A 12,071-nucleotide genomic window follows, 5' to 3' on the forward strand; every position below is an offset into this window, starting at 1 on the left:
GGTGCACATATGAGCGCAAATGCTTTTGCTTTTTAAACAGCATGGCGCAATGCCTCAAAACGACTCTCGCACCAAGCTGAAACTAGCAAACAACTATTGCATCGCGCCTTGCGCCACATTGCAAAAACTTTAAAGCTCATTATCTTAAAATTATTCAGAACGAATATAGAACCTTATAATTCCAAGGTGACGATATGATTTGAATTTTTTATGTGATAATGTATTTTTCAAGTAAAGCTAAAAAGTGCTGGTTTGACTCCAATTATTAATATTGATGAGCATTGAAATTTATATGGATTTTAAGTAGTTTTGAGGCAAGTAAACACACCCAAAATTTACTTTTTGTTGCTTGTTCAAACTACTTGTTTAAAATCAGTTGAAATAACACAATTCTTTGAGATTAGAGAAGTTAACTTAATTGATTTGAGTTGGGACAACATGAATGGATTTTTTTAGTGTACATGGCTTTTTGAGTAACTGTTACTTTAAAAACAAAGTCATTAGAAAAGTAATTGAAATACAATTTGAGTGATGTAATTGATAATTAATTACGTTTTAGAGTAGCTTACCCACCACTGTCCATTACTGAGTACAAATAACAAAAACTGTGATCAATTTGAGTGCAGATTCAACACTGAGATGACATTTAGACTATTTTGACTAATCACGTTGATCTGATTTGAACAATTTGCAAGTTTATAAATAATTAAATTTAAATAATTTAATTAGGAATGACATTACGAGACCAAAACAGGTTCAGTTATTTGTGAGCATAAGGGAAATGAAAGATAATCCATTAATTATTTTCAGTGTCACTGTGTGAATAATATGTCATCTTGTAATCCATAAAAAAACAACTGTAATCTGATTATGAGCATTTTAAAATGTACTATAATTGTAATATGGTTACATAATCTAGATGTAATGTAATCAGTTACTACCCAGCATTGCTTAAGAATGTGGAGCTCGATCCTTTGAACTAAACAATCAAACTCTTGTTTGTTTGAGAAAATTATTGTTTACAGGATACAGGGGGCTGGAACCATCCAGTGTCTGAAAAGACATCAACTACAGCTGCAGCTTGTGAACAAACAGATGACAGGACTTGTCAAGCACTAATGATCTGAACATTACAGTTCAATCTACTTGGGGAATGACTAAAGTTATTTATTTGGAAGGGTTGAATCTTTAAGCACGCGTGTGACATTGTATATAATCTTGCATGTTCATACTCTCCACACCCTGAGGTGGTTTCAGTCCCAACCGCGTCCAAGCAAACAACCACGAGTGCAACTTAAAGATAAAAAGAAGTTTAATTGACCGCCACTGCTTGTCTTTTCTGCAAATGCGCTAATTTTATTTGAGTAAATGAAAAGAATGTGACTGAAGTTTGAAAAATCCCATTAACACTGAATGAATAATTCCTTTTATAAAGGATGAGTGTTTATCAGTGAAAGGGCCACGCCCAAAAATATACACGCTTATCAGTTTTTAAACGGAGAATTTCCACCAGTTGTTGACAAATTATGTCAAATGCAATCAAATGGTATCATGTTGAATATACAGAAATAGCATGAGTAACATTGAAAAAAATGGGTAACACTTAAGTTTAATTAACCAATCCTCAATATAGTTGCTTATTATCTACATATTATTAATATATTGGCTGTTTATTAGCACTTATATTCTGCAGTATTTTACATCTATAATCCTGCCTAAACCTTTACTTTATTAACTATTAATAAGCTGTTTTAAGCTATTAAAAGTTTGTTGAACCAAAAGTCAGTCAATGGTTTATTAATAAAAACTGCAAGAATATGACCAAGACTATACATATACTACTATATTCATTAGTTCTGGGAAATACATAAACTATTTTAGTTCAAATTGATTTGATGTTTCATACATAAAATCTACACAAATTCCATCATAAACAGTGCTTTTAACACCATTGCAGTGTAAAAACACATCCCTGACTACTATATAAAAACTATATCAACTCAAATTCTACACAAAATATACACAACTGCCAAAATGAGCATGAAAATCATTAACAAAGCCATGGAAGGTGAAAAGAAATACATTACTTTGGCTTCATTAGACATACACACATTGCAGTATTTTGGTTTATATTATTTTCTATTGTAAAAATAACGGTGCAGCTCACCTCAAAATTAAAATGTTGTTATCATTTACTCAACCTTTACTTCACTTCACTTCTGATATTATGAAGAATGTAAAAAAAACAGCCATTAAAAAAAATCTGAGAATCTTTTGTTTCTGCAATAGAAGCTTTGTCCAAACATTCTTCAGTATGAGTTATCCCTTTAAGTGTGCAACTTTTAGCAGGTGAAAGCACAAAAACTTCACAAAACTTTTTCCATTCAGCTATATTCAAATTGCTCAATTGTTCAGCCAATAGTATGTCTTGTTAACAATTCTATGACAGATTTTTTCCTCATCATAAATTAAAACGTAAATTTTTGACTGCATAGATTCACCAGTTGATGTTCAGAATGAGACTTGGAAACAGAAGACTCATGTCTCCTCTGTTGTTTTTCTCATGAGAGCACAGCATTAACTCTTGCTCAGGATGAAGTATTTTTAGAGACTCGCGTGTTGAATGTACAGTAGTGCAATACTGACAGAAATAAAGTGAACACTTATAAATGAGCAGCACCATGAAAATCAATAGCTAATCTGGCAATAAACATCAGCTTTAAAGAGTGCAAATTGTCCCAGAAAATATTACTTTCAATCTTTCAATACAAATATATATATATGTATATATATATATATATATATATATATATATATATATATATATATATATATATATATATATATATATATATATATATATATATATATATTTAATGAATATTTGAATGAATATTTATATATAAATAATTAATAATCAAAAATTATTAAGATAATCTATCTATCTTAATATAAATATATATATATATATATATATATATATATATATATATATATATATATATATATATATATATGTGTGTGTGTGTGTGTGTGTACATACATAGAGATAGATAAATAGACACATACATACATACAATTATAAATAACACATTTAATCACAACATATACATAACAATATATAACATTTCCATATATAAGTTTCTAATATATATTGCTGAGTTAGTAAAACTAGTAAAAATATACCGATTAGATTTATCTTCAAATGTAATTTAACTCAATTAATTTAGAAAAGCATAAAAATGACAAGATACATACTGGGATAAAGAGTCATTGGACTTTCGGTTTGATTGCTTTTTTCGTGATGATCCCCATGTCCTTTGTCATCCCCGGTGTCGTAAACCACAAACAGGGCGTACAGGACAATGGTGATGATTTCCAGAATCAAGGCCAGAATGGGGAACTTAAGCCTCATGTTGGTGCTGTATGTCGGCATGCTGTTCCTCTGCTGATTCTCCTCTCTCTTCACCCTGTCTGGAGCTTGTGGGGGAAGCGCAGAAACTGGCTGGTGGTTTTGAATTGGCAGCAGGTTTTAGAAAGACCAATGACAAGAGAGACAATTAAGGTGGGAAGGGCCACACCCCCTGCTGCACAGCACTTGTGGGAATGAACTTCTCTCCTCCTACTGAGAGAAAGTCAGGGCATAAATAAAAAGAAGTCTTTATGGCACAGGTCTCCTTAGGGAACCATAAATATTGCAACTTTCACTGCACCAAAATATTGTTTTGTGTTATGGGAATTTAATGGCTCACCACTGGCTGACCATATTTTTCACATTAAAATAGCAATTGAGTTTAGAAATTGTAAATATAGGCAATTGATTTATAGTTATGTTGTTATTTAGATTATTGCAGGCTTAAACATTCTTTTGCATGTGTTTTGTGGTTTTTCTTGTTGGCACACCCTGATGATTGAGAGTTGAGCTATAGAGCAGCAAACATGCAGCAAATGAGTGCAGTGGGAAATTTCATTCTCACTTCCTAAATAAAGAATTTTAAATTTTTTTTTGGTAACCAACAATGTAAACAGTGTGTATTATGATAAATTTAAATGTGGTGTATTAAAGATTGACACCCAGTGGTTGAACGTTCGAGGTTACAGAAGTAACCCTTCCTTCCCCGAGGAGGGGAATGGAAGTGCTATAAGTGAACGGGCCAATGAATGAATGAATTAGCAGCGTAAGCTTGCACAGGTGTGCTTCATTGCCAATTATCCCAGCCTATAAGCACACCTGGAGCGAGCAAACGCCATCCTTTTAAGCTGAAGAGACTTTCAAACAGCTAAGGGACAGTCATTATGGCGACGAAGTATAGCACTTTCGTTCCCCTCCTCGGGGAATAAAGGGTTACTTCTGTAACCTCGAACGTTCCCCTTTGGTTGGTGAACTCCAGTGCTATAAGTGGATTTGATCTTTGTGAAAATCCACGAATGGGAGAACTATGGAAAGCGCCATAATGACTGCACCTTACCAACGCCCCCTATGAGGGGATAGTCAAACAAGCGTGACACACCCACATCATGGGGGGGCGCAGTCCTCCAACGTGTCCCTGGCCCTAATTTATCCTACTTCAACAGAAGTCTTACGAATTTAGATATATTTTTTGGGAAGTCGTGAGCATCTAGATAATTCTAGAAAAAACGACCCGATAGGGAGGACACTGCGGAGGCCATCCGTTACCCAAGGGGGGATAGATGGTGGAATTTACATATGGACTAGCCTTAAAAAGGGGGAGTACGCATAGCAAAAGAGTGGTTAGCGGAGAGGGAAGACACGGGTCTGCCCAGGGGGGGAACTTAACCGTGGCGGAATAAGCATATGGGATCGCCTAGTGGGGATCATGCATAGCAGGCACCTATACCCAAAACGCGGGCTGACCAGCGGGCAGACCTACAACGTAGTGGGCCAGCAAGTGACTCCTCCGCTGAGTCAGTGCTGGGGGCCACAGAAGAATCTGCAGGGCTCACCTGACGGGGAACTTTACTGACAGATAAAAAGGCGCACTTATCTCCGTGTTAGGGAAAATGGCGCAGCAAGCGTGTCTCAACACCCTACCGAGTTGTTTCCTCAATCACCAAAGGGTTACCTAATACCCTTGAGGAAACCGGCTCCACTCACAGATTGTAAAACCTCAGATGGTCTAAAATTCTGAGTACGGTCCACATAAATGCGGAGAGCGCAAACTGGACAAAGTAAAGAAAGGGCTGGGTCTGCCTCCTCCGGGGGCAGCGCTTGCAGGTTCACTACCTGCCTCTGAAGGGGGTGGTAGGAACCTTGTGCACATAACCCGGGCGGGGTCTCAGGATGACGTGAGAGTAATCCGGCCCGAATTCCAGGCATGAGTCACTGACCGAAAATGCCTTTAGGTCCCTGACCCTCTTGATGGAGGCCAACGCGACCAGCAGAGCTGTCTTCAGGGACAGAAATCTTAGAGATACTGATTCGAGTGGCTCAAAGGGATGTGCTCGCAAACTCGTGAGAACGAGGGCGAGATCCCAAGAGGGCATGAGAGGGGGGCGAGATGGATTAATTCGCCTAGCACCCCTAAGCAACCGGATGACGAGGTTATGCTTTCCCACGGTGCCGCCAGCTACCGTGTTATGATAAGCGGAGATGGCGGCCACGTAAACCTTGAGAGTGGAGGGCGACAGCTTGACTGCTTGAAGGAAAGAAAGCAAAACACTAATCTGGCAGTTTCGGGGGTCTTCTCTGCGAGAGACGCACCATTCAGTGAATAGATTCCACTTCAGGGTGTAGGCGCGCCTCGTGGAAGGTGGGTTATAGCCTGAGTGATGGTATTAACCACCGCAGTCGGTAGGTTACCTAAGTCTTCCTCCGGTCTAAGGACCACACGTGGAGGTTCCAAAGATCGGGGTGAGGGTGCCAAAGGGTGGTTGGGCCAAAGGGGCGCAACTAGCAGAACCTGTTCCTCGTCCTCCTTGACCTTGCACAGTAAATGCGCGAGCAGGCTCACTGGGGTAAACGCATACTTGCGCATGCCCCGAGGCCAGCTGTGGGCCAGTGCATCCGTGCCGAGAGAGCCCTCGGTCAGGGAAAAAAACAACAACTGGCAATGAGCGTTCTCGGGGAAAGCAAACAGATCCATCTGGACCTCCCCAAATCGCTCCCATATCAGCTGAAAAGACTCGGGTGGAGTCTCCATTCTCCAGGGCGTAACAGCTGTCGCATTGGCTGCACGATTGTGCCTGGAACGTGAATGGAGCGCAGTGATTTCAGCCGCGGGTGACTCCAGAGGAGCAGACGGCGGGCGAGCTGAGACATGCGGCGAGAGCGCATACCCACCATGCGGTTGATATACGCCGCCGTCTCCGTACTGTCCGTCCTGACCAGCACGTGTTGCCGCTCCAGCACCGGTAAAAAGCAGTGGAGAGCGAGGAACACTGCCAACAGCTCTAGGCGATTGATATGCCAATGCAACTGGGCACCCTTCCACAGGCCCGCAGCTGCATCCACGCGACACACGGCCCCCCAACCCGTGTTGGAAGCATCCGTTGAAACAACAACATGGCTGGACGCCTGTCCTAGAGGCACACCGGCCTGTAGGAACGAGGGGTCGTTCCAAGGGCTGAGGGCGCGGCGACACAGCGCAGTAACAGAGACCCGGTGTGTGCCACCGTGCCATGTGCGTCTTGGGACCCGATCGTGAAGCCAGTGCTGCAGTGGTCTCATATGGAGCAATCCGAGCAGCGTGATGGTGGCTGCGGATGCCATATGCCCCAGGAGCCTCTGAAAGAACTTCAGTGGGACCACTAGTTTGCTGTCGAGCTCTCTCAGACAGCCCAGCAACAGGCGAGCTCGTTCCTCGGAGAGGTGCGCAACCATGGTGACCGAGTCCAGCTCCATCCCGAGTAAAGAGATCCTCCGCACGGGGGCGAGTTTTCTCTTTTCTCGGTTGACCTGAAGCCCCAGTAGGCGGAGATGCCGAAGCACCTTGTCCCTGTGCATAATCAATTGCTCAATTGCTTAATCAATTGCTTAATCAATCAGCCAGTCATTGAGATAATTGAGCATGCGGATGCCCGCGAGCCGAAGGGGCGCTAAGGCACCCTCCGCGAGTTTGGTGAAGACCCACGGAGACAGGGAGAGCCCGAAGGGGAGGACCTTGTATTGCCACGCTCGACCTTCGAACGCAACCCGCAGAAACTGGCGGTGGCGTGGAAGAATGGAGACATGGAAATATGCGTCTTTCAGGTCTTTGGCTGCAAACCAATCCCGAGGACGACGCATTGGAGAATGCGCCTCTGCGTGAGTATTCTGAATGACAGCCTGTGCAGACAGCGGTTCAAAATGCGCAGAAGGATTGGTCGTGACCCACCGCTCTTACTGGGTACGATGAAGTATGGGCTGAAAAACCCACTCTCCATCTCGGCTGGAGAAACTGGCTCGATTGCACCCTTCGCCAGGAGGGCAGCAATCTCCTTTTGCAAGACAGGGGCGGACAGGGGGTTGACCCTGTTGAAATACACGCCCGTGAACTTGGGGGGGGGGGGGGGGGGGCGCTTCACGAACTGAATTGCGTAACCTAGTCCGATTGTGCGTATGAGCCACCGCGAGGGGCTGGCCCGCGCTAACCAGGCAGGCAGAACCCTCGCTAATGGAGTCATCGCTACAATCACTGACGTACCAGCGGTGGGGCAGTGCGGAGTGGGTGTGCTGATCCGGGAAGCGCGAGGGTCCCACGGAAGAGCTGGAGGAGAGCGATTCGCTCTGGCTCCGCACCCTGACTCCGGAGAAGGGGCTAGAGGGCTGAGGGAAAGAGATCGTCCCCCCAGCACTCGTGAGCCACTGGCGAAGCACGTAAAACCTGCGAGCCGGAAGGCAGCGCGTCCCGGATTGGCAAGGTTCGTGCTGTCACATCCAGGGAAGGGAAAAAGTGCTCTTTCATTGATGTTTTCATGGCAGTAAAAAGTGCCGTAAGAAATGGGGCCCCGCTCTCCAGCGGGGAAAGAGCAAGTTCCCTCTTCTCCAGATGGCCTGTCCCAGGGACGCTTCGCAGTCCGTTGCCCGAATTGGCAGCGTTCTGGGCAGGGGGGGCTGTCTGCTTCCAAGGTGCTCGACGCGCTCGCTTCATATCAGCCAGGGGTGGTGCTCCTGGATCACTAATGTGGACATCGTCCTCCCCAACGCACACGCAGTGGACTCAGTAGTCCGAAGAGCTAAGTCGGCTGCGGTGCGAAGTAGTAAGCCTGGGTTGGACCCACCCTCGTGCAGCTCGGCCAGCGCCTGCACTTGGTAGCGCTGGTAGGTGGCTATCGCATGCAAGGTGGAAGCAGCCTGGTCCGCAGCTTTGTAAGCTCTAGCTCCGAGGGAGGCAGATAACTTACAGGCTTTGGATAGGAGACGAGGCAAACCCCGCCAAGAAGAGGCGCCGCGCGGATTGACCGCCATCGCGCACTCAACCTGAGGAATCACCACATACCCCCTGGCTGTTCCACCGTCAAGAGTGGTGAGGGTAGAGGGACAAGCAGCACGAGCAGAAAAAAGTGCCCTTCAAGTCTGCGTGAGCCTACTGTGCACCTTCGGAAAGAAGGGCACATCCCTCTAGTCGGTCCGGCCGTGGAGCGGGGGGATAAACCATCCCCAACCCACGGCCGAAGCAGCCCGGGAAAGCACGGCTAACATGTCCGTTTCAGGATCCGTTGTGATAGCGCTCACCTGCCCGGAGGGGGCGAGCGGGTCTGGATCATCATCAGACTATGAAAGCCTACCCTCCGATGCCGTTGTGGACGTCTGGTCCCCAGTGTCATCGGGCGTAAGGGCTACCATCTGTTAGACGGATCGCTTCCCTCGCCCGAAGCTTGGCTAGAGCGCTTAGAGGAGCGGAAGGTCCGCGGGCCCGTGGGCGACGGATTATCTCTCCCTGAAACCCTCAGATTTGCCCGAGTGCCCGCTGCAGTGCAGGGGACAACTGGGGTGTTTCGCCCTTTTGCAAAGGCTAGCCGCGATCTTTACTGCGCAGCAGTCATGGCATCGCAATGACGACATGAACTGCCCGCGAGCAGCGACTGTGTTGCTCTTTCTGTGAAGTTTGCAACTTCATACGCACCGCTCTGGAGGACCGGACCCAAAGAATGCCAGGCAAGAGAAAACCCTAGCTCGACCGTCTGCTGCTGCGTGTACACACTCTGGACCGGGAGGATGTTCTCGTTCGCTCGGAATCACTGGATCACAGCAGGTGGAACCCTCATTGACTCGATCAGAAAGTCTCTGAAGCGAAAAGGATGGCGTTTGGTCGCTCCAGGTGTGCTTTATTGCCAATTATCCCAGCATATAAGCACACCTGTGCAAGCTTACGCTGCCAATTCATTCATTCATTGGCCCGTTCAATACTCTTTCAGACAAGCGTCTTCTGATCAAATCCACTTATAGCACTGGTGTTCCCCAACCGAAGGGGAACTAAGTATTCCAGTTCAAATTCAAAACACTTTTTCACCTCAACCCCTCTTCGACGACTCCATGCAAATGCAGGTTTCCTAATTGATGTCATCAATATGAGTAAGTGTGCCTGACTATTGAGGCTACAACATAACTACAGGCAGCAGAAGAAATCTTTTCCATGTAAAATGTTTTGTCTTATCCCCTTAAGTTTATATTTAAGAAATGGTTTCTATTTTTTACTGCTGAACAGCTGCATAAAATATTCTAAAAAAGATCACATGTCAGTTTTATGGTTTATAAAGAAACAAAAACGTGCAAACAGCACCTTTAATTTTAATTTAAGAAAATAAAGTCTGTGTAAAATCTAAATTTATAGTGCTAATTTTGCTATTCTTTAGGTTAATTTAGATTAGTGAGGTCAACTGATCCATCTTAGTTATTGTTTTATTAATCTTCAGTTAAAGACTGAGCATTTGCTTCTCCATTTGGAGTGGTGGTCCTTTTCTGTTGACGTCAGTTTGATGTTTAAACAACAATATTCTTAACCATTATTCTATTATTGTTCGTTTACTATGAGGAAATGATGCACAAAAGAAAGCATTGCTCCTTACTCAATATTCAATTTAAGTTGAAAGAACATCAACAAACTGAAATGAAAGTTTTAGCAACTTCCAGTTCATGTGGACGTTAATAGTAAAACAATAAAAAGAGAACTTTCCCAAAAATTAAAATTTCCTCACCATTTCCTCAACCTCTTGTGGTTTTAAAATGTTATCATTTATTTTTATTTAACACAAAACAAAACTAGTACCTATTGACATCAATAGTAAGAATAAAAATATGGTAGCACTTTGGTTTAAGTCTTAATTCCCATTATTACCTGCTGGCTTAATAACTGCTTACAATGTAAAACATATTGGTTCTTTAACAGGTTGCTTATTTGTGATTTACAGGTGTTTATTGCTTATTTACAGTCATGAATTGCATAATAGAACCTTGCTTTGTCAACTTTTGATAAGGAAAATTCAATTGTGCATTTTATTAAAGTGACTCTTACTAAAGTTTCGGTGGTTTTAAAGATTATATTGTATAATACATAATATATAGATAATTAAATCTTTATAAAATAACAGGAACAGTACTGGCAGTGAACTGTCCCTTTAAGACCACAGTAACTATTGTGAGAATTAAATATTAAGTAAATGTAAATGTTAAAAAAACTCGCTCCTGGGGGAGAGCTATTATAAACTTACCAGTGAAAAGGTTAATAAAGACAGACAGTTTGCTACCATTCCTCTATTGATTAATTCCACCTTGCACCACCAAAACCATCATCTGTCTTGTGTTTCACCGTGTTTGTTTGATGTAAGAACTTCTGTGCTCCTACTGGTCAGCATCACAGTGGTGATGGAATCCACTGAGGAGGACTGACAGAAAATTAAACATGCTGGTATAAATATATGGCCACTATATACGTAAACCTACCAACATCCACAACTATACATCCACAAGCTATTTTTGCCATGTGATTTTTTTTTTTTTTAAATCTTATGGCGAGATAAGTTGTGTTACATGTTTTAGCCACACAACATCTGTTAATGGAAACAGCGTCATTTTGCAAGTGTATGTTGCAAAAGAAAAGCACAAATCATTAATGTAAGTCAGATTTTGAAATCAGATTTTCCACAGTTGTATCACAATTTGCATTAACATATTTGCTTCCACTTTAAAACTGTCTCAAAAGTGATTGGTCAGCAAGACAATAGGCATTGTTTATGGGTCTGGTTAGACTAGGGGGTAAACAAACAATCTGTTGTTTTAATCAAGATTCTGCAATCTTGGGCAGGAATAGAGATCTGTGTAACTTTGACAAGGCCAGTTCCAAAGGGCAGCATGTAAGATGATGACAAGCTGAAGAAGTGAGTGAGAAGCTCAAGATGGATGAACTGCTGGAAGGACCCTGTGTACAGTCATGCACATGAACTTGGTACCTGATACCCTTCAATACATCTATTTTCAGCAGAATAATGCACCTGAAACACTGTACACATTCTTCAGAAGTAGCTTGAAGATCATGATGAAGATTTAAAGGTGTTTCCCTGGTATCCAAATATCCTAAAATAAATTAAATTGGTGAAAGCGACAAAAGATATATATAATAACAACTGTTTCATTTAAGACTACACAGTCTTTAGATTATTTGGCATTTAATTGAGTTTTAATGGACCACTGTAAATAAAAATTGTTAATTTTACTTGTGTTTACTTATGGATACTGATTGATTGAGTAGTGATAAATGTAAGAAGTACATTTTGGAGTTGGTAAAACAAATACAAATTAGCAAGAGTAAAGCTGCGGTCACACTGCACATTTCTCCCCATAGACTTCCATTCATATGCACGTGAATGCACTCAGACCAGAAACGTGAGGTCATGAGTGGAGAAACTATAACGTCACCTTGTAGGCTGCTAGTTCCCTCGATAAAATCCCTATAGGATTTTTCTATAGGCTTTTCGAAGGTTGCAAATAACAAATTCTGTGTTTAAACACTGTTCATTACACTTTTGACGTTTTGTCCAGCTGAATAATCCTGACATAAAAATTCAACTTTGAAGTCAGCACCCCCCTGCTACAGACAACTTTTCAAGCTTAATTAAAAAAAATATATATATGG

The 12,071-nt window shown here is 42.6% G+C and overlaps 1 protein-coding gene across 2 annotated transcripts in view; it reads right to left on the reverse strand.

Moving 5' to 3' along the window:
• Positions 1–3,485, reverse strand: part of rhag (Rh associated glycoprotein) — a 37,882-nt gene extending 34,397 nt beyond the window's left edge. Inside the window, 1 exon segment of one of the 2 annotated variants that reach the window (NM_212845.1) lies at positions 3,259–3,460. In NM_212845.1, the coding sequence (NP_998010.1) occupies positions 3,259–3,436 (178 nt within the window). In that variant the 5' untranslated portion in view covers positions 3,437–3,460. 2 annotated transcript variants of the gene reach the window in all.
• Between the last annotated feature and the right edge of the window lie 8,586 nt (positions 3,486–12,071).

This window comes from Danio rerio, chromosome 20 (genome assembly GCF_049306965.1).
Source record: "Danio rerio strain Tuebingen ecotype United States chromosome 20, GRCz12tu, whole genome shotgun sequence".
Lineage (NCBI taxonomy): Eukaryota > Metazoa > Chordata > Actinopteri > Cypriniformes > Danionidae > Danio > Danio rerio.